At 61.2% G+C, this 21,155-nt stretch overlaps 1 protein-coding gene across 2 annotated transcripts; it reads right to left on the bottom strand.

Moving 5' to 3' along the window:
- Positions 1-8: 8 nt before the first annotated feature.
- Positions 9-19,328, bottom strand: NR5A1 (nuclear receptor subfamily 5 group A member 1). Of its 2 annotated transcripts, none has more exons than XM_064727824.1 (7): positions 19,125-19,328; positions 17,006-17,124; positions 16,478-16,619; positions 12,450-13,090; positions 5,591-5,710; positions 4,939-5,086; positions 9-1,880 (listed from the first exon to the last, which is right to left on the bottom strand). In XM_064727824.1, the coding sequence occupies exons 2-7, from the start codon at positions 17,105-17,107 to the stop codon at positions 1,633-1,635; spliced, it is 1,401 nt and encodes a 466-aa protein (XP_064583894.1). In that variant the 5' UTR covers positions 17,108-17,124; positions 19,125-19,328; the 3' UTR covers positions 9-1,632. The 2 variants fall into 2 exon arrangements, with proteins under 2 accessions (XP_064583894.1, XP_064583895.1); XM_064727825.1 differs by having other exon boundaries at positions 17,006-17,121.
- Positions 19,329-21,155: the final 1,827 nt, after the last annotated feature.

Raw genomic sequence — 21,155 nt, 5'->3', positions numbered from 1 at the left:
AAAATACAAACTTTGCCATTTTAAATGAACTGCAAAATTTATTACAGTGGTTTGCTCCTGACAAGGAAGTTGGTAACCTTCTGCCTGGGAAGGAAGGGGGGGAGTGGGGAAGGGCAGGGATGAGAGCGAGGAAAGGATATAAGAGACAGAGAGAGACACTTAAGGACACTTTTCATTTTCTGAAAATAAAACGTCTTTTACCTCCCAAAACATTTTCTCCAGTTAAGTTCACAAAAAGAAGAAGGTGAAACCAAACCACAGACTTCAGGAGGAAAATGCACAAACGTGTTAAAGCAGAGACAAACATGCTCTTTCTGCTGTGTCTAACAAGCTCCACAAACGGCTCCTCAAGGCACCGGCTCTGCAGAGCTGCAGTGGCCCCTGGGCACAGGCCAGCCCTGGGAACAGCCCCGGACAGCCCCAGCCATGCTGCAGGGCCCCAGGGCTGGGGGGCTGGGGGGCTGTGGGGCAGGGGCTGGGCCAGCCCCAGGGCTGGGGCTGAGACCGAGAGAAAGCAGCAGTGAGAGTCCAGCACGGCCCAGCTTGGGGGGCTGAGACCCCCAGTGCTCCCAGTCCTGTCTGTGAGCCCCAATCCCACGGTGGGGCAGGAACAGAGAGTTCTTTGCCTGTGGCTTTGGCACAGCATTTGCTGTTCCCTGGGACACGGCAGAGCAAAGGAGGGGGCCAGGAGGCCCAGCATGAAGTGCAGGTCAGTCCTTATTCCTCCTCACCCACTCACTCAGCAGATAAATGCAGGGGGGCACTGCAGAGCTCCCCAAGTGTCCCCAAGGTCCTGAGCACATTCTGGAGCTTGCACCTCCCTCCAGCCTGGCTGCTCTGCCCCCACAGCTGTGGGCAGGACTGAGCTGTGGTGCCCGTGGGCAGCTCTGGGCTCTGGGCACTGTGGCTGGCACTGAGCTGCTGCCTCCAGCACCAGCAGGCACTGGGAAAACGCTCCTCAGCTGAGGGTTCAGCACTGCCCAGCCCTGCCTGCCCTGTCCTGGCCAGGGCAGCTTCAGGACAGAGCTGGCAGCAATTGGGACCCGGCATCTGCACCTTGGGGTCCTGGCACTGCTGCATGGGGCTGACATCTCCAGCCCAGCCCCACATTCTGTGTGGATTCCTGCAGAAATCCAGCACCTCTGTGTGCTCCCTGGTGCCTGGAGACACCTCAGCCACCATAAAACCCCAGCCTGGAGGGTTTCACCTCCCCTCTCTCCTGCCCTGTGCACGAGGGCCCTGAGACATGGGCAGGGTCGGGGAGGGATGGTGGCAGTCAAGGAACAGCTGGTGGGGGCAGCAGGAGGAGCAGAAACAGGAGAAAAGCCGGGACAGGCTTTCCCCTTCCTTGGTGCTGATGGGCCGGGCTGGCAGGTGACAGGTTTGGGCACCAGGTGTGCGTGGGGCTGAGGTCAGCCCTGCCAACGGGGCAGTGCCAAGGCAGGGCCCTGCAGCCTCACCTGTCCCTGCTGTGCACGGACCTGCTGGGCGTTTCCAATAGCAGAGGTTACATAGCATGGCTGAGGAGGGCAGGCAGGGGGAGGCTCCTGCAGCCCCGCACCGGCCCTGCCCCTGCCGCTGCCCCTGCCCCTGCTGGAGGCACTGCGGTGCTGCCGGCTCCTGCCTGGCCGCTCAAGTCCGCTTGGCGTGCAGCATCTCGATGAGGAGGTTGTTGCAGGGCACCTCCCCGCTGAGGTGCTTGTGGTACAGGTACTCCTCGGCCTGCAGGCTCAGCGCCCGCACCTCGGCCAGCCAGAGCAGCAGCTGGCGGAACTTGTCGGCCGAGTGCGGGTAGTGGCACACCGTGTACTCCAGCAGCGCCGCGTTGGCCTTCTCCTGCGCGTCCTTGGCCAGCGTGTGGTTCTCCAGGTACTTCACGTCTGCAGGGGGGAGCACGGGTGTGAAATGGTGCCAAACTCGCCGCTCTGCCCCCTCTGTGCCACACCGTGCTGGGTGAGCCAGGAGGGACCCACACTCTGCGTGAAAACAGTGCAGGAGGGTTCCACACCCCATCCCTATCCAGCCACGGGCTCTCCATCCCTGCCCCACTGCCCAGGTGTTCCCTGATGCTGGAGACAGATTCCAAACCCCCTGGCAGTAGGACTGGTGTCTCCCTGCCCTCGCTGCCTGGGAAGCTGCACAGCCAGAAGGTGCTGCCAGCTGTGCCAACACACTGGGAGCCGCTGCCATCAGCCCTCTTTAATTCCTGAAGGTCGAGGAAGCGGCTGAATTAATTCCCTGATAAACCTGGTCTTTCCAATGTGGCAACCAGGCTCACCAGCCTGGAAACCCTAATCCTCCACGCCTGGCCAGGGCCACAGCAGCTTCCCATAATGCTGCTGCCAGCTTTGGTGCCAGCTGGGCAGTGACAGCTCGGCAGGGCAGTGACAGCTCAGCAGGCAGCGGCACCGAGGGGCAGGCAGGATCAATTGTCCCTGCACACAGATTTCAGTGGCTTTAGGAACCAGTGCTGGGCACTGCCCCATCACCACCTGCAGCTGCACAGAGCCATGGTCCCACACAGCTGCCCAGCAGAGACCCCAGAGCCCTGGCACGGTCCATCCAGGCCAAGGGGATTCAGTGGATTCACTGTGCAGGACGAGGTACTTGGGAGCCTTGCCTCGCTCACAGCCCCCCTGGCTGTGCTGCACACAGACCAGATGTGCCAAATCCCCACTCAGCAGCTGCAAACGGGGAAATCTGAGCTCTGGGTCTGGCCAAGCTGGGAGTTTGGGGTCCCTTGAAGGGACGGTGGCACCCAAGGCTGCTGCAGCACAGCCAGGGGTCAGAGCAGGGAGCAGAGGTGTGGCCGGGGGGATTGAGGAGCCCCAGGGAGGGGAGCCCCAGCCCAGCCATGGAAGCCGTGAGCCCCCGGGCAGCCCCAGCCCCGGGCCGTGCCCACGGGCACTGCGGGGGCAGGCACAAAGGGCACAGGTTGTGCCAAGATGCAGGGGATCAGATCACCCTTCCCTTTTCACTCTGACAGCACATTTGCTCCTATTGTCTCCTGCTACCCGGGTTGTTGTTATGAAATCTCTTTATCTGCATAAGGTTATTGTGCATGTCATTAAAAAAAAGAAGTTATATTGATAAATGTCAAATCTATCCCCTGAGTTGGCTCAACAATAGCTAGTTCTACTCGATGAACTCACCTGGTTCTCTGAAAGACCCTATTCACTGTTTAATTGAATATTTGAATAATCTTTTCATTCCTGCAAGGAATAAAGAATGTTGTCCAAATAACATTGACTCACTTCATTTAGAGACACTGCAGCAGTTGCAAAGACTGTCCTGTGACAAAGCCTCCCATCACACATACAGATATGCCTGGGATTATTTCTATGCCCTCAAGTGTTCTTCCTATTCACAGCTCCTTTTGTTTGGGAGAAGCTGCTGATAAATTGCAAACGCTTAAGGGAATGTGGGCTATAAAAGCCTCTCTTCCTCCCCTCCCCAAGAGTAGCTGCTTCATGAATGTAAGTCATGAAATCGAATGATAGGTCAATCCATTAAGGCTCTATTAAGCCCTTCTGTAGAACAAAGCTAACCTGTGCCGTCCTCATAAATATTGCTATTTTGAGAAGCCCTAATTTTAATTAAATCTCTTTACCTGCTCAGGAGAGAAATCTATTTAGAACTCAAATGGCAGCTCTTGTGAACAGGGCTTGGCTTTGACTGTGCTGTGGCAGAGTGGTAAATGTGGAAATTCTCTTGTTAAAGGCAATTACATCCTGCACATAATACACAATCCCGTCCTCTACAGCTGAGCCTACGAAGGGCAAATTACTCCAAGTGAGCTCTGCAATATGGAGAGAAAAAGTTGCATTTGGGGCAAAATGATGTAAGGGAAAACACGGCTATTGGATTCCACGCCCTCCCTGAAAGCCGCTGCTCGGGGGAAGCCATCGGGGGGACACTGCCCCTGCTCGCTGTGCTGTGCTGTGCCGTGCTGTGCTGTGCCGTGCCGTGCTGTGCCGTGCCAGGGGACACAGGGGACCCGGGCAGCACGGGGGCACCCGGCCCTGCTGGCGCTGAGCCCGGGGGGCAGCAGCCGGGGCAGTCCTGGCTCGGGGTCCGATCCCCCCCGGCTCGTTCATTTCCCATCTCGGGCACTGTTTGTGCCACACCTTATCACTGCTGGAGCAGCGAATTATCGGCTCTCCTTCTCTGGGTTTCTAAACAGCTCCAGAGGAAAGGAAAGCCGAGGGAGGAGATGCTGCAGGTGCAGGACGGGGCAGCAGCGCAGCTCCCACCGCTGGTCCCTGGCCGGGACCCCGCAGGTGCAGAAGCGCAGGCACAGAGCCAAGGCACTGGGACAGGGATGGGGACACGTCTGCCATGGACAGCGGAGGGCTCACCATGCCCACCATGCCCACCAAGCTCACCGTGCCAGCATCAGAGCTCGGCTGACGCCGGGATGGATGCCAGGGGCAGGAGCGGGCTGTGCCACCCCGGGCCCGTTTCAGGCTGCGGCAGCAGTGCCCACGGCTCTGCAGTTATTTTGTCTGGCTGAGGTGGGAGGTGTGAACGCGCCGGCGTGCCCGACCGCAGGCTCCAGGCTGAGCCTAATCAGAGCCGAGCCCCGCGCTGTGCCCGGCTCTCTGACGCAAATCCCGGCTGATAGGGCCGGCCCGGCCCGGCCGCCTCTGTCAACACGTCTGTTTTCCGCAGCCGTATCAGCGCTTGTTTCCCTGCCCCTGCCATGGGAGAGCCACCAAAACAGGCGGGGTGACAACGTCCCCTGCGGCTGGAGAAGAGCCCGGCCCCGCAGAGGGAGAGGCTTTGGGTCCCGGGACAGGGGAAGGGGACAGACAGGAGCCAGCTCTCGCTCCCGGCTCCTCTTTAAAAGCCCCTTTGTCACCCGGCCGGAGCCCGGGCCGTGTGTGCAGCACAGCCAGACCCCGGAGCGCTGCCCCAGTGCCCCCCTGCTGCACTCACCGAGGCTGAAGAGGATGAGGAACTTGAGGCAGACGAATTCGTGCCGGTCCACCTGGAGCGAGTGCAGGTGCAGGACGAGCTCCTGCGCCCGCAGCACCAGCGTGTTCAGGATGGAGCCGGCCTGGGCTGCGATGGCCGACATGTCCACCTGCGACAGGGACAGGGGGGCATCAGCTGTGGCAGCCCCCGTCCCCCACAGCCTGCTGCAGGGCACCTCACACGGGGCAGGAGCTGGATCCAGCCCTGAGCGCTGACTGAGCAGTAGGGGTGTCACAAAAAGACTGATGGGTGGAATGGGAACACCATTTTAAACAGGGTGCTGGAATTGTAGGCACCACATCTCCAAAAGCCACCTCCAGGGAGGGAAGGGGCCCCTCCTCCCACCCCACTGCTGACAGTACAGGTGGGGTTGTTGGTCTCTCCTTAAGAAACATTATTCTCCAGAGCCAGGAGCTGTGTGGCAGGATGGGACAGGACGGGACCTTCTGCACAAGCAGACCCAGAGTGTAACAACATCCCCTGCCTGCCCTATGCCAGGTTGGCCACACTGGGATGAAAGAAAAAACAGAAGTCACTCCATTCCCCCCTGCAGCCCCTGCCCATCCCCACTGCCCCTCCACAGCACCCCCACAGTCCCAAGGCCATTCCTCACCTCCTGGCCAGTGACCAGCAGCACGCTGTGCTCCTTGCCGTGCTGCAGCTGCCGGTAGATGTGGTCAAACACCAGCAGCTCACTCCAGCAGTTCTGCAGCAGCTTCATCTGGTCACCCACCTGAAAGAGAGCAGGAGCTGACACCCCCCGTGCTGCAGAGCACAGCACCCACCCTGTGCCTGGCAGGAATCCCGTGGGAGGAGCATCCCCTGGGGTGAGCATGGAGAGCTGGAGCTGCACCCCAGAAAGGGGGACCCCGGGCAGGTGGCTTTGCAGAGCTGGCTTCAAAGCAGCTCAACATGTTTCAGTGGCACTTGCTGGCTCTTATCAGCATGGGTCTTCCCCCAGCAGGCACAACCTCCTCAAACTGCACAAAAATTTTAACAAAATGACTGCAGGAGGGGCATGCGGTGGCTGCACAAAGGGCCTGTGTGTCCAGACAGCCTCTCTGGATACTTTAAAACGAAAGAGGGCAGTGCCCATCCTGAGCCCTGGCCAGGATGGCAGGCTGGGGGAGCTGCTGGGTGTGGGACATCGCTGTGCCCTGCAGCTGCCAGCCCGGCCCTGCCCACGCACCAACACACACACTTGTGACCACGTGCCCTGCTGCACATGGGCCACTGTGTGTGTGTGCCCAGAGAAACACCTGAGACTGTCCCTGGGAGGGGCTGAGCCAGGACACTGCCTGGAAGGGTCCCCAGAGGTGTCACAGGGACTGCAGGAGCAGCAGTGACTGGTGGGGTGAGCTGCCAGAGCCAGCAGCTGCAGAGCCATCACGCTGCCTTCCCCACTGTCCTGCCAAGAAACACCACAGGTCACCGGCTTCATCCCCTCGGCACTGCTCTCCTCTGAACCCCAACTCCTTCCCACAAAGAGCTGAGCTCCTGCCCTGCCTGGACTCCCCTCTGCTGAGGGCCAGTGTGGGGAAAGGGTTGGGATTACAGAACTGCCTCCATCACTGCCCCGAGCAGCAAATCCAGTGCCAGCAGCCGAGCTCTGCAGGGCCATTGTGCTCCCTTGTTAATAGAGGGAAGACAGATGCAGCATCACAGGGCTGGATAATGCCCTCGTTCTGCTGAAGAGGCTGCAATAAACCCGCGCTGGGAGATTGCAAAAGGAATAGAAGCCAGATGAGAAAGAGCTTTATGGTCTCAGAGCCGGCGCTCCCCGCGAGCCACCAGGATTTGTCTCTCGAGGGTGGTGGGTGGCCAGAGCTGGGAGTGTGGCAGGGCAGGGAAGAGGTGGGGTGGGAAGGCAGTGACTCCTGCCCACCTGTGGGGCCGTGGGCACTGTGACAGGGCTGTGGCACTGCTCCTGCCCACCTGTGGGGCTGCCCCTCGTCCCCCAGCCAGTGCAGCAGTTGCTCTTTGTGGCCCAGCACTTCAGAGTGTGAGGCTCTTGGTCAGCTGCTCGACAAAACCCTGGGGAAAATGTCATTGTGCTCTAAACCAAAATAGAGACTTTCTGCACCCTGGGTGCCCCCTGCCAGAAGGTGAGTGGCTGGCTGTGGCAGTGGCCAGCCTGAGCAGAGATCTGTGGCTAACCCGAGCAGAGATCTGTGGCTAACCCGAGCAGAGATCTGTGGCTAACCCGAGCAGAGATCTGTGGCTAACCCGAGCAGAGATCTCGGGCCAGCCCAGCTGCACAGTCCCAGCCTCCGCTCTGGCTCAGTCAGGGAGTTGTTTTGGAAGTTCTTTCCTGTGCCTCATTCCTGAGCGGGATGAGCTCCAGAAGAGGCAGACAGAAAGCTTTGCCTTGAAAACCTTTTTAAAAAGTTAGCTTTTCCAAAGAAAGCACTTCAATAATTCTAAAATCTTATTTTCTTCCTTTAAAAATTACTAATCAGCTTCTCCCAAGCTCTGAGGAGTGTTTGGCTGAAGCCTGAAGCCCCTCAGCAGCACATTTCACCCTTCATGGCTGCTGCAGGGCTGTCCCTTTGCCAGCATGCTCCAACGTGCCGTGGTGCTCCCTGGGAACGTCGCAGTGCACCAGAGCCACACGGCCATGGCATGGGGGAATGTGCCTGGAGACATGATGGGGTGGGCTGGGGGCTCCGTGGGCCAGTCAGGGCTGGCAGGGCTCCGTGGGGCTGTGCCCAGCACCAGCACGGTGTGCCATGCCCAGGCTGGGTGGCAGCGGGCAGCCCCCACGGCCCTGCTGGCACTGGGGCTCTGCTGCAGGGGCTCAGGCTGGGGGTCCCGAGTGCCCCCCGCCCTGGCCTGGCCTGAAGGAGCAGGGGCTGCTAATGGAGGGCACTCAGAGGCAATCAATCCTCCCAGCAAGGTGAGGCGGCCGCACACATGCTCCCGTTCAAAGTTAAGCAAAGGATCTTCCTTTTAATGTCAAGGCTCTTCCTCAGATCAGAGTGCTTTATCAAAGGCCTGATGCAAGCTGTCTTTGAGAGGCAATCCTTATCTTTTTTTGAAGCAAGCATTTAACCCATTCACAAAACACGCGGTGAAACCCTCCCCACCCTGGAAGAGCAATCTCTGATGGGCTGCAACCCACAGAAAATGCGATTCTCTGTGGGAAAGGCGCTGGAGGGGAGGCAGGGCATGCAGAGGCAGGGATAGTGCTGCCGAGGCACAGGAATGCAGGACCTGCATGTGGAGGTAGTTTTAAATCCTCTGCAACCTTCCCTGTGGGTTCATAGGTACAAGTGAGGGAGCCCCTGTGAGTGTTGGGGCTCCCAGAGTGTGCCCAGGCCAGGCAGGGATGGTGCAGTCCCTCAGTGCTCCCTGCACGGCTGGTTCAGGACAGCCCCACCCTGGGTACCACTGCTTTGGGAAGGAGAGTGGCCCACCAGCAGCCCTGCTTTGGCAGGAAGCCCTGAGCTGGTGCCAGGACATCCATCCCCAGCCACGGGCCCAAGCAATACTCGGATGCCCCTGACCTGTCCCCATCACACAGGTGCCCTCCAGGCCTCCTCCCAGATCCCAGGATTTGCCCCACAGCCCTCTGGCAGGTGTGTGGCACATGCCAGCACCCCAGGCAGCCCAAGCAGTTCCTGAGTGCAAGCAGGAGCCATCACCTTGGCTACTGAGAAGTGTGGAAGGGGATTGGTGTCCACCAGCCACCCACAATGGCAAACCCACACATGTCCAAGGTGTTAATGGTCAGTGCAGGTCCCCATTGCCCTGCCCAGACACCACCACAATGTGCATCCTAAAACAAATACCCACCCACACCAGTGTGGCTAGGCCAGGATCCCATCTCCCTGCTGGCTCCCAGGCTGCTGCAGCCCTGGCTGCACGGGCACCTCGGCTCTGCAGGCAGGGCAATGTCACATTTCCCCCAGTGCACAGGATGCTAAACATTGCTGCAGCATCCACCACCAGAAGGAGATTTTAAATCTGCCAAAAACGCTCTGGCCATCGGCCAGGAGATGGGGTCAAGATGACCCACATGTTAAAGGCAGAGGAGCAATTGACTGCAAATAGGCTTTGTGTGGCTCTGGGATCTCTGAGCACAGCTGAGGGAGGGCAGCCCAGCAGACAGACCCAGTGACCTCAGGGACCCCTGGGTCTGTGGGAACAGTGCTGCCCTCAGCATGCCCCCATCCCTGGAGCTTGCCTGTGCATGGAGGGTGGTTTGCCCCAGGCCCTTGGCACAAAAGGGCTGAGGAAGGGGTCGGCACCATCCCAGCACCCTGCAGCTGTGCTGTGCCCCTCCAGTGCTGCAGGGACCCACTGCACACCCAGCCCAGCCTGGCCTTCGGGCTGGAACCGTGGCAATTTGTTTAACATTCCTGGCTGCTCATCCCAATCTAAAGGTCACTGCAACCCTGTGCTCACGATATTGATATGTAGGTATGGCAGTGACACCTATATAAACCAGGCTGTGCAAGGCTCGTGTGTATAAACCTCACCAAAACCAGACACAATGTGAGTGTGCAAAAGCGCCTGCGTGCGTGCACATCCCTCTGTCTGTCTCTCCATATACATATAAAAAAATTACATCTGAAAGGACAAAGTTGCCTGAGACTCACAACCCAACAAAATATATTTCACCCCCGGCCTATATTTTTCTTCCTGAAAAGATGCTGCAAATCTTCCCTCAGTCCTGACACATCTCATCTAGACTCAGTTAAAGTTCGTATTTATGGGCGTCAGCGCTGACCTCTTCCCCCTCCGCCCGCGCGGCCTCGCGCCGCGGCTCTGGCCGGCCCTCGATGAGCAGGCGGGCCCCCAAATCCCCTCTGCCCAGCAGCGTTATTAGTCTTGCCTCCGAAGGCCAGCGCAGTCCGTAATTCTCCTCCTGGTGACACGGGATGAGCGCCGCGACATCAGTCTCCCGGCGGATTGGCATGGGGACCCTCGTTTGTCAGTGGCAGACTGACAGAATTACTGGCCCTTAAATGAAACGATATATCTGGGAAGTTAAATCTGTTTTCAATCTGACTGCCCCGCGCCTTCGGGCGGACGTGGCGTGCGAGCCGATGTCAAGAGGCCATTAGCCCGTGGCCCCCCTCCTTCCCTGGGTGCAGTGCTGGAGCCAGGGGGGCTCTCCCGATGTCTCCCAGCCCAGCCACCACGCCAGGAGTGTGGAGACAGCAGAGCAAAACACCCATTCTGCCCTCGGCACATTGCTAGGGTGGGAATGGGAATGGGAACAAGACTGGCCAGCTCCAGGGGAAACTGCTCCCAGTCTCCCTGGGCCGACACCAAAGGCTCATGCTAACCAGGTGTGAGCCAGCAGCTCCCCATGCCCCTGAAGATTTGCTCCGTCCTGTCCAGACTCCCTGTGAAGCCCCAAGAAGAAGCCAGGTCTCTGCTAACAGCCCTGTGGAAGGAGCACAGCAGTGCTGGGCAAGCTCAGGCAGGGCAATCCGTGATGGGGCAATCTGCCCACACCCCCCCTTCTCACCTGCCTGCACCTCCTCCCATGTGGTGCCAGCCTGGCACGATGCCCTGGAGAGGTGTCCCAGCACGGTGCCTTTCCAGCCTGGATCCCTGCTCTGGCCTCGGCCAACAGCCCTTCCCTGCTGGGGCTGGGGACTGTCACCTTCACACAGAGCTTCCCAGGGCATGGAGAGGGCTGCTGCAGCCCTGCCCTCAGAGCCCCGAGCCCCCAGCACGGACTGCCATGCCATCGATCCCGGAGATTGCGATGTTGCTCCGTGCTGGCTTTAGGGCAGAGCCATAAACCCTGCACTAGCAGGAGTTCATTTACCGCCCCGGCGCCGCCGGCTTTATGCGCCAGGCAGGAGCAGGAGTGGGGATTCAGGTTCTCAGAGCTGCTCCGGCTTCCCACTGGCTGCTCTCCCATGCCTGAGGAAAAGCCTCTGCCCTGGCCAGGGAGGATGAGCTGTGTGGGGTGGGCAGGAGCAGCCCCAGGTGGGGGCACTGAGGATACCAGGGCTGCTCTGTGCTGGGCTCGGCGCTGCCCGGGGCTCTGTGCACAGGAGGGAGCCAAGGACAGCCAAGCCTCATTCCCCCTCTGCACTGGAGCCAGGGTGGGCTGTGGGTCCTGCAGTCCCCAGCCCTGGGAGGTGCTGGAAATGCACCCCACAATCACCATGTGGATAAGGCAAAACTTGAGCCCCCAGGATGGCAGTGATGGATGTGGGCACCCGCCGAGCACCAAACCCCCTGTCCTGAGCATGGCAGGGCACGTGCCCTGCTCCCAGCAGGACATTGGTAGCTGTGCCCAGGTGAGGCTTGAGGCACTGCCATCCCCCCAGAGTCCCACGGCAGGAGGAGCACCCGCCAACACCGATTCACACAGGAACAGCCTATTTTGGTGGCACAATCATGCTGACAATGGAGCTACAAGGCTACACAGCTATACAGCTGGGAACCGAATTTGCACTGTTTACAATATCTCCTGCAAAACAACAACCACCCTGTTCCCAAAATCCAGGCTGGACACTGATATGATTGAAACAAGCCCAACCCACCCCCACAATGCCATTTCCTGACACTGTTCTGAACGATGGGGGCTATTTTGAGCCACGAGGCTCGGCCACACTCAGCCCCATGGCACCCATTGTTGGGCACAGGGAAGAGCCTGGTCCTGTCCTACAGCACAGTCCCACTGGAAGAAGGTGATTTTGGCCAGAGCCAGGTAGTACAATCTCATGCTGGAAACACAAGAAAGCACCTGAGTCTCATCACAGCTGCCCCAGGATGTTGCTCTGGGTTTTGGCCATGTTGCAAAAATTTCTCTCCTATTTTTGCACTAGTTTGGGATCTTAAGTCAGCCCAGAACATGAATGGAAAATTTCCGAAAGCTTGTCAAGGTGTGCAGGATGGCAGAAGCTGCTCCAGCCCTGCTAACCCTTCCCTGGCTGCAGTAAATGTTCAGGGACATTTGCTAGAGGGGATGCCTTGGCAGGATGGAGGTCACTCCATGTCCCCCAGCCGGGCACACTCATGGGCTGCTGGCAGCAGACACGGCTCTGGAGCAGGCTCGGGCTGCCCCTGCTGCCTGGTGCTAATAGCGCCCACCTGACCACATCGATTTTCCTCCTAAAGGCAGGGGAGAGAATTGTCTCAACTATAATTCCTCAACGTTACATTTTTCAATTATGTCTTGAGCTTGACACCACAGTCACTCTGCCGGCAATTGCCTCAACAGCTGCCCCTGCTGTGATGAATCTGAATCATCAGCCCCACACAGAGTGGGAATCACAGCCTGGCCCTGGCACCTCCAGCCCTGCAGGAGCTGGGAGCAGGACTGGCACATGCCAGCAGATCTGCAGTGATGGCCCCAGGCCTGTGCCCACTGGTGTTTCCCCGTCCTCACAACATTTCACCTCGATCCTGCCCACAGCCACATCCCATCCTCACATCACAGCAGCCTCAATCCTGCCCCATTGTCCCCCCAGAGCAGCGTCTGTCCCACTGGCAGCTCCTACCTCCAGCTCCTTGAAGAAGATGCAGCTCCGTGCCCACTCCACGATGGAGAAGAGGGTCTGGTCGGCCATCTTGCACATGAGGCCGAAGGTGCTGAGCTTCTCGTGCCGGCCCTTGCCCTGCTCCTGCTGCAGGCAGGACAGTATCCGTGCCTTCACCTGGGCCTCGTCGGGCTCCAGCTGCAGCAGCTTCAGGATGAGCTCGGGGATGTCGGGGGGCGAGCTGCTGGGGTAGGTCTCTGGGTACATGTAGGCGGGCACGGCCTCGTGGGTGGCTGTGTAGTGGTCGGGGTACTCAGACTTGATGGTGCGGTTGGGGAAGGAGGGGTAGTGGTAGGCGGGCAGGGGTGCGTGCCCGGGCACGGCCATGCCCAGGGAGGGGGTCCCGTAGGGGCTGCGCTCGTAGTCCACGGGCGTCAGGGCGGCCGGGTTGGGCGGCAGGGGCTTGGACATGGCGTGGATGCTGTGGATGCTGGAGGACAGGCTGTAGTCACTCTGCACCGGGGACATGATCTGAGGCACGCTCTCCAGCTTGAAGCCGTTGGCTCGGATCAGAGCTTTCTTCTGCTGCTTTAAGGCACGGTCCCGCTTGTACATGGGTCCAAACTTGTTCCTCCCTCCACGCATCCGGTCTGCACGCACAGCTGCAGACAGAGAGAGGGCAGACACCGCAGTGAACCCACATGGAGAGAGATCAGGGCTTCCACAGGGCACAGAGAAAATGCTGGGGGACATGACTCAGTGGCAAAAAGAGTTTGGGGAGCACTGGGGAGACCTTTGCAGAAAGATTGTGTCTCTCCCAGCCGAGCCAATGTCACCCTCAGAGCCTCTGGGGATTGCAGGAAAGGAAGAGACATTTGGCTTTCACTACAAAACAAGCTGGGGGAAAAAACAGCTTTCATTCCCCGTGGGTTGAGGGGACAGCCCTTAAAGCCTGAGCAGAGGAGGGGATTTCACACTCTAATTTTAACAACCCGTGTCACCAGACCAGCTCTGGGATTGTCCCTACAGAGCCTGGGACCCCACAGCCCGCTCAGGACCCTGGTTCCCTCCGTTCAGGCTGCACGTGCTATACTTCTCAGCAGATCCCTGCCTCTTTTCCGGGCAGCACGGCTGGGATGCACTTCACCCCAGCGGCCCTGGGATCCCAGCCCTGGCGAGGGCTCTGCTGGAGCATCCCGCTGGCAGAGTCCCTCTGACGCTGCGGCAAAGCAGATGTTCCACCAAAGCAAAAACCCCAAGGACCTGCCAACGTGCAGGGGAGCAGGTGCTCCTCTGCAGAAGGAGCTGTCCCGCTGCCGTGCCCTGCCGTGCTCCGGGGCTCTGCCCGGCCATCCCTGGGAAGAGCCCCAGATCGCTGCAGGCAGGAGCGGGGGCTGGAGCAGCGGAGGAGTGCGCCGGGGAGAGCGGCCCGCAGCGAGCATCAAAGGCAGAGCCCCTCCGCTATCTCGTGTTCCTGCTGACAGCCAGCGGGTCCCGCTTTGCCTCTCAGCTGTTACCTCTGCCTTTCTTTCGCCTACTTGTCCTGGGGCTCACAGCCAGCCCCCCCGGAGAGCTGGAGCACCTCCCCAACGCTCCCGAGGCAGGCTGGAAAGGCGGAGGGTGGCCGGGAGCAGCAGCATTTCCAGGACGAGCAGGAATGCGCTCCCAGGAGAGCCGCCCTGGCTTCCTCCCTCATTCTTTATTCATGAAAACAGCATCTCGCTGGAGCGGGCTGCCAGCGGCAGCCTCTGAAGAGAGGGGTGCAGGGTCCCCGCTCCCCAGAGCCGGCCCACGCCCCTCTGGGCAGCGCAGAGCTGGCTGGGCAGCTCCCGGCTCCCAGGCCACGCTCAGACCTGTGCTCGCCCCTGCTGGGGTCCCACACAGGCTGGCAGCCCAAGCTGGCACAGGCAGGTCTGGTAGCCCTGGCCACAAACCTCAGAGCACGCCAAAACCCAAATCTCACACCCACTCGAAGTTATCCCACCACTGTCCGAGGTCGGGCACAGTGACACCCAGGGATGGCATCCCACAGCAAACCCCTGCCACCCTGGCAAGGGGGCACAGCCGAGACCCTCCTAGGGCTGCCTGCGCTCCCACACACAGCGAGAGCTGCTCACAGCCTGGTCTCACAAGCCCTCCAGAGGCAACTGCATACACCTCCTCCCCTCTCCCAGCAAGAACACAAAGGGAGAAAAGGCCTTCTAATTCCCTCCTGCTCTGCTTTTCCTGCCATTTGTGCTACACTTGGGATTGGGAACAACTTGCCATTTGCTGTGTCCCGGCTGACAGCCGAGAGGAAGATGCTGCATCCCGACCTCCAGGGCAAGGGGGCTCAAGTGGAGCCACCCACGAAGTGTCTGCACCCCAGCAACAACCCCAGAACCATCTGCAGATGATCCCCGAGGCACCCACCCAGACGGCGGCAGGAGGGGTCCCCAGCACCCTCAGCCCCTTCCCACCTGCACTGCCTTGCCTGCTCTCATGGCAGCGCAGAGCCCTGGCTGGGGCAGGGGCTGCCAGGCTCTGCCTCCCCTTTCTCTGCCTGGGCAGGGACATGGAAGGTGCCATGGGCAGTGCCCCCAGGGCTGTGGGCAGCTTCGGCCAGGGCTGTGCTTCTCCTCCCGCTGCCACCTCCCTTCAGGCACTTTGAGGGGTGCCTGTGTCAACACCGTGTTCCCAAAATCGATCACCTCGGGGGTGCCCTTGTTGAAGCATCACCTCAGATGCCTTGCCCAAAAATACTCGGAGATGAAAAAGGTGGTCTCGTTTTTACTACAAAAGAGAGGGTTCCATGGAATATCACCTCGGCTGGGTGATTGTCTCATCTGCCCAGCTCTGCTGAGGAGCCAGCAGCAAGAAACACACAAAAAGGCTGTTGGGACAGCTCTGGGGCTAAAGCACCTCCACACATACACGACAGAAACTGCTGGAAAGGGACAAATTGAGATCGTGCCTTTTCCCTCTGTCCCTGCCTGTCTGCCGTGGGGTCTCCAGCCCCTGCCCAGCGCCCACATCCCCTGGCGACATCGATCTAAACGGCCAGAGCATGCACCGAGGGATTCAGGGCACCAGTTAACCCAGCCCAGGGAGGAGAGTGGAACTGGGATCCGTTTTGGAAGGCAGCCCACGCCGGGAGTTTGCAGGGGCTGAATCTGCAGCTCGATGTTGTGTCTCACTCCTGCGCTTCTGCTCGCAGGCTCCCACCCGCTCCCGCCTGGAGCCAGAACACGAAGGACTTTGCGATGGACCGCGCCGTGTCCCGAGCAGCGAGCCCGGCTCACCCACCCAGGGTCGGGCGGAGGACTCAGCCCGCTCCCACCGCTGCAAAACGCAAACGATTTCAGGGGAGATGTGGGGAGGGGGCGGCCGGCTCGGGGCTGGGGGGCTCCTCTGCCCCGACCTTTGCTCTGCCATCCCGTGCCAGCGACCTGGCCCCTCAAATGCATTTCGTTCCTGGATGCTGAGCACTGCAGAGCCCGCGGCACGGGCTGTCGGGGCCCGACTCTGATGTCGGGATCCTCTGCGCCGACATCACAGAGAGGCGGCGGCTGTGGGGCTGGGATCGTCCCCCCGGGGGTCAGAAATCCGTTGTACTAAATGTCACCGAGAGGAAAAATATAATTTGTGGTGGGTCTGGGGCAGTTTTATTGCGATCCCCATAATTTTCAACGTTTTTCCTTAAGTCTCGGCTTCTGGAATTATGTGCTTAAGGAAAACAGTAATTTATTTGCTATTTCCCAACCTTCCTGCCAGCAAAAAAAAATCCTGGAAAGTTGAAGCGGTAGCAGCAGGAACCCCGATGAAGCAAACAAAATGAAACAAGGAAAAGAAGAAAATGACTCGAAAAAACGATTTTTCCCTTAACTTGGGAGGGAAAAACGGAATCGAAGCGGCGGCGGGACTGACCGGCCCGGGGAGGTGGCAGCGGCGGGGACAGCGCGACCGGTCCCGGCAGCAGCACAGTCCCCGCACAGTCCCGACCCAGCCCCCGGCCCCGCCGCCCCCCGCCCCGTGCCGTGCCATGCCATGCCGTGCCATGCCATGCCTACCTTCCAGGCGCATCCCCACGGTCAGGCACTTCTGGAAGCGGCAGTAGGGGCAGCGCTTGCGCTGGGTCTTGTCGATCTTGCAGCTCTGGCTCTCGGTGCAGGTGTAGTGCTTGTTGTTCTGCACCGTGCGCTTGAAGAAGCCCTGCGGCGGCGGGCGGCGGCGATGCGGCGGTCACCGACACCGGCATCCCGGCACGGGCACCCCGTCCCCGCCACCCGCGCTCGGCACAAGCTCCCGCCGGGCTCGGGGCTCCCGTCGCGGCCGCGCTCCCCTCCCGCCGCCGGGCGCGAATCCGCCGCTAACGAAATCGGGCGAGAGAAGCGCCGCGGGCGGTCCCGCTGCCCCGGGCCCTGCAGAGCCCCCTCCCCGCTCCCCGCACAGCCCCGGTGCCCCCGTCCCCGTGCAGCGCTCCCTCCGCAGCCCCGGCCCCACAAAGCACCGGGCACTCACAGCCCCGGCCCCGCTTCCCGGCCCCGCACGGCCCCGGCTCCGCAGCCCCGGCCCCGCACAGCCCCGGCCGGTCCTACCTTGCAGCTCTCGCAGGTGAGCAGCCCGTAGTGGTACCCGGAGACCTTGTCCCCGCAGACCGGACACAGCTCGTCCAGGTCCTCATCATAGGAATAGTCCATCCCCTCCAGCGGCCCTGCTGCGGGACGAGCCGCGGTCAGCGGGACGGGATGGGACGGGCAAGGGGACGGACGGCGGCCCCGGCGCTGGGTACGGACCGGGAGTGGGCGCGGTGGAGACCGAGCGGCAGGTGCGGGAGCCGGAGCTCTTTATAGCGCCTGGAAGAGCATCTCCATGTTGGTGCGGGCTCACGGCCAGCCCCCCGGGGCTGGGGAACCTCCTCTGGGAGAGCGGGCGGCTCGCCGCGGCACGGACGGGGCGGGGGCGGAGGGACCGGGCAGCGGGGACACCGCGGCCGGGCTGGGGAGCGGCTCGGCCAGGCCTCGGCAGCATCAGGGATCCCCCCGGGGACTCCCCCAGGGACAGGCGAGGGGCACCGCTCTGCAGGAAGGGGGTGAGACCCTCCCTGCTCCCCCACACCGTCTGTGGGGAACAACAAGTCCCCCAACCTCTCTGGAGGGTCTGGTCTGAGAGAGGCAGAACCTGCTGAGAGCCAGGAGTCTCAGGGCTGGAGCAAAATTCACCATGTCTGGGCAAGAGCCTGCTCTGCTTGGTGCACAGCCCCGGACCACCAGCTTTGTGAGAAAGAAATCACCCCCCACCAGCAGCCCCTGCCAGCCCAGGGAGAGCCGTGTGAGGAACACTGAGGTGTGCAGCGGCTCCTGGAATCTCCCCTGGGGCCACCACTGAGGAGATGAGTTTGGACCTAGCGCTGGCCACCCCTCCAAGAGCACCCAATGGTGTCCTGGTCTGCCTGTCAGACAGCAGATACTGAATCCATGCTTCACAATTAGGGTTTCTTGATGAAATGTTCATGATGGCAGCAGGCCAGCACAGGAGCACCCTGGCTCCCAGCATGTCCTGTTTATCAGGATGCCCCCGGGCCACACACCTCGCCTGGGGCTTGGCTGTGGGGAGCTCGAGGCTCCAGCTCTGAGCTGGGCACTGGAGCTGAGCCCGTCCTGCAGGGCTGAGGCAGGGACCTTCGTGGCTGGTGCAGAGCCTGTCCCAGCATGGTGAGAGCCTGCTGGCAGCACAGCAGCACTGGGGCCGAGGCTCTGGGTGCCTGAGGGGCACAGCTGGGGACTGAGCTGCTGGCAGTGCCCCACAGAGGAAGGGCATGGCTGATGGCCCCATGGCTGATCCTGCTAGGCTGACCCTGCATGGTTTGTCCTTAAGGGCTCATCCCACCCAGCTCACCCCACACACAGCTGCCCACGGGTGCAGTGGGTAGGAAGCAGCACTGGCAGGGAGGGCAGCAAGCAGGAAACGGGCTCAGTGGAGCATCACTCCAGAGCCACCAGGAATGGAGCCCGGGCTAAGAATAGCAGCAGAGCGCTCTGCAGCGCGGGTCAGCCGCTGCTCGGCTGGGAAGGAGCGCTCCCACTGCCGGCACAGCCCTCGGCCAGGGCCCCCACAGTCACCACAGCTCTGGGGGAGCTGCCAGGCAGCCACGGAGCAGGACCTGCCATCCTGGAAAAGGAGCCCGGGAGGGGCTCTGAGCTGGGAGAACTGAGCAAACACTGCGAGGAACAAAAGCAACTCAGGGCTGAAGGCTGTGATCCCTGTCAGTGTGGGATGGGGACGGGACACGGGCCCAGCCAACCCCATGGGTCAAGGGGTCCCAGATGCCTCCCATGCCCGCTCCAGGGTCTGGAGGCTGCCTGTGCTCCAATGGGCATCTCCCAACCCTTGGGTGACCGGGGACACCCAGGCACTGCCAGCTGGGCTCCCAGAGCCCCTCAGCAGCCCGATCTGTCACTTCAGAGCAGCAGCTCGGCCGCGGGGCCAAGGCTGTGGTGAGGCCTCGCTCTGCTGCCCGTGATCTGCAGAGCCGCCATCCCCACGCCCGCCGAGGGCCGGGACGGGAAGCGGAGGCCCACACACGACTCCCGCTTCCTCACCAAGCCCTGCCGCGTCCCCAGCCCCGGCCTTGGCTGCCACCATGGCGGGGAATGGCGGCCGTGGCTGGGCGATGGCCGGGATGGGAGCGGGATCCCCCCACGGACACGTACTCACCGCGAGGCGGCTGCACGGCTGCTGCGCGTGGGCCCGGAGGGTGGGAGAGCCTCACTCTCCACCGGCCAGGGGCTGCGACCCGAGGAGCCTCCGTGGGGCGTGGGTACCGTGCCCCGTCCACGGCACGCTGGGGGATTTATGGGGACCTGCGTCTCTTGGGAAGGTGTTGGGGCTCTGGCTGCGCACACGCCGCCCCGGGCAGGACACCGGCCAATCTCCTCCCCATGGGGGCCAGGCTCAGCCAGGATGGACCCACTTCGGTGCCTTATTGGCTTCTGGAGCCACGTGACCATGCTGAAAAACATCATAATTAAGCTACAAAACGCTGCCCATAAACTAGCATTAGAAAGTGACAGCGAAGATAAGTGGAACCCCTGGAGCAGATAAGGTGCCCCGGGAGGGAGACCCTGCAGGGAGGTGGGGGGCACCAGAGAGCCCCAGCACCCACGGCCACCCTGATTTATGGCCCAGGGCGGGAGGGAGGCGGCCGAGGGCACGGGGCAGGATACCTCTGGGAGGAACGAGAGCTCACCTCACCCACCCAGCACCAGAACGCAGCCACGGCCTCCTCGGCCCTGAGAGTCTCCTGTGCAGGGGAGGGTGGGAGGAGGCTCCTCCACACTCAGGGCCCCACTCCCAGGTCCCTGGGGCTCACTGTGCCCGTGGCCAGCAGCTCTTCATTTGCCAGAACAGCACTCACTGAAAAGCCAGTGTCCCTCCTGGGCCTAGCAGCCACGCCTTGGCTGTGTTTTTGCCATGTGTGATTCCCCACGTTTCACTGCCATGCTCCGTCCTGCCCACAGGCACTGTGCCGGCAGATCTCGGCTTCCAATCGCCCTGTGCCACACAGGAACTGCAGTGCCACGGCAAGAGGCTGCATGAGAAACCCTTCCATGCTGCCAGAGAGGGGATCTGCTCTCACTGCCAGCCCCATGCTCCATCCATCCATCACCACGGTGTCTCCCCACATGTTTGCACAGTGTCCTGCTCTCCGTTTCATCTCACAGTGACGACAGCCTTGAGAAGGGGTGGCTGCCTCAAGCCCCACACCAGCCCAGCAGAGGCTGTGCCACGGCTCTGCTCTGTAACCAGGGTGAAACAGCAGGGCCCACAGTCCTGGCTCAGGGAAAGCTTTGTCCTCTCTCTGTTTCAGCACAGCCCCGACACGGTGTGACAGTGAGGTGCCCTGCAGCATTCCCATGCAGAGTGAGGGAAGCAGCAAGCCCCGGGTGCTGAGGGGAGAGGAGTGGGAGTGCGGGCTGCACAGCCCTGCTTGTTTTTTCCTTGCTTTGCAGCTGAAGAGAGGAGAAAAACTAATGAAAACAGAGCTCTGGAAGAAGCGCCAGGCCTGGAGTGGCTTCCGCCCTGATCCCCAGCAATTATCAGCCACATGCCAGATGTTCCGATGCGATGCCAATGTCAGAGAAAATAAATCTGTGTCAGGTTCAAGGTCCCTGCCGGGCCGGCACACAGCGCTCGCGGCTCAGCGCCGCGCGAGGCGGGACAGGGCTGCGGGCCGGCCGCGGCCGCTTCCTCCTGCCAGGCATTGTTCCCCTGGGAAGCCCCGGCCTCACACCGGCCACTTGCTATTTTTGCAGCAAGGTGCTTTCGGGGGTAAATACGTCCCTGCTGGCCTTGGGCACTTTCCTCTGCGCGGGCCCTGGCCAAGGCTGCGGCCTGGCTCCTGCAGCGGGCGTGCGGCCATGGTCAGGGCCGGCGCATGGGCCCGGCGCGGCCTGGTCGTGGCGTCAGGGTGGATTTCTGAGGGTGGATTTGGGAAGGCCGCGCTGGAGTGGCTGCACAGGCACCAGGTAGAGCCGGCTCCCAGTGGCCTTAGGGGCTCCTGGGGACAGCGAGGAGGCACAGACAGGAGACATTTTGGAAGCCACAGCACCTGGAGGGAAGGATGAGGTGGGGCTGGCTTCCAGCAGCACGGACGTGCTGGTGAGGGGATGTTCAGGGCTGGGGACAGGCCCCAAAGCCTCTGCCCTGAGCAGTGCTGTCCTGGCCATGGGAGCAGCACAGCTCTGT

Source organism: Zonotrichia leucophrys, chromosome 17 (assembly GCF_028769735.1).
Source record: "Zonotrichia leucophrys gambelii isolate GWCS_2022_RI chromosome 17, RI_Zleu_2.0, whole genome shotgun sequence".
Lineage (NCBI taxonomy): Eukaryota > Metazoa > Chordata > Aves > Passeriformes > Passerellidae > Zonotrichia > Zonotrichia leucophrys.
Note: the sequence above shows the minus strand (reverse complement) of the source record. Positions and strands in the feature narration are given on the sequence as shown.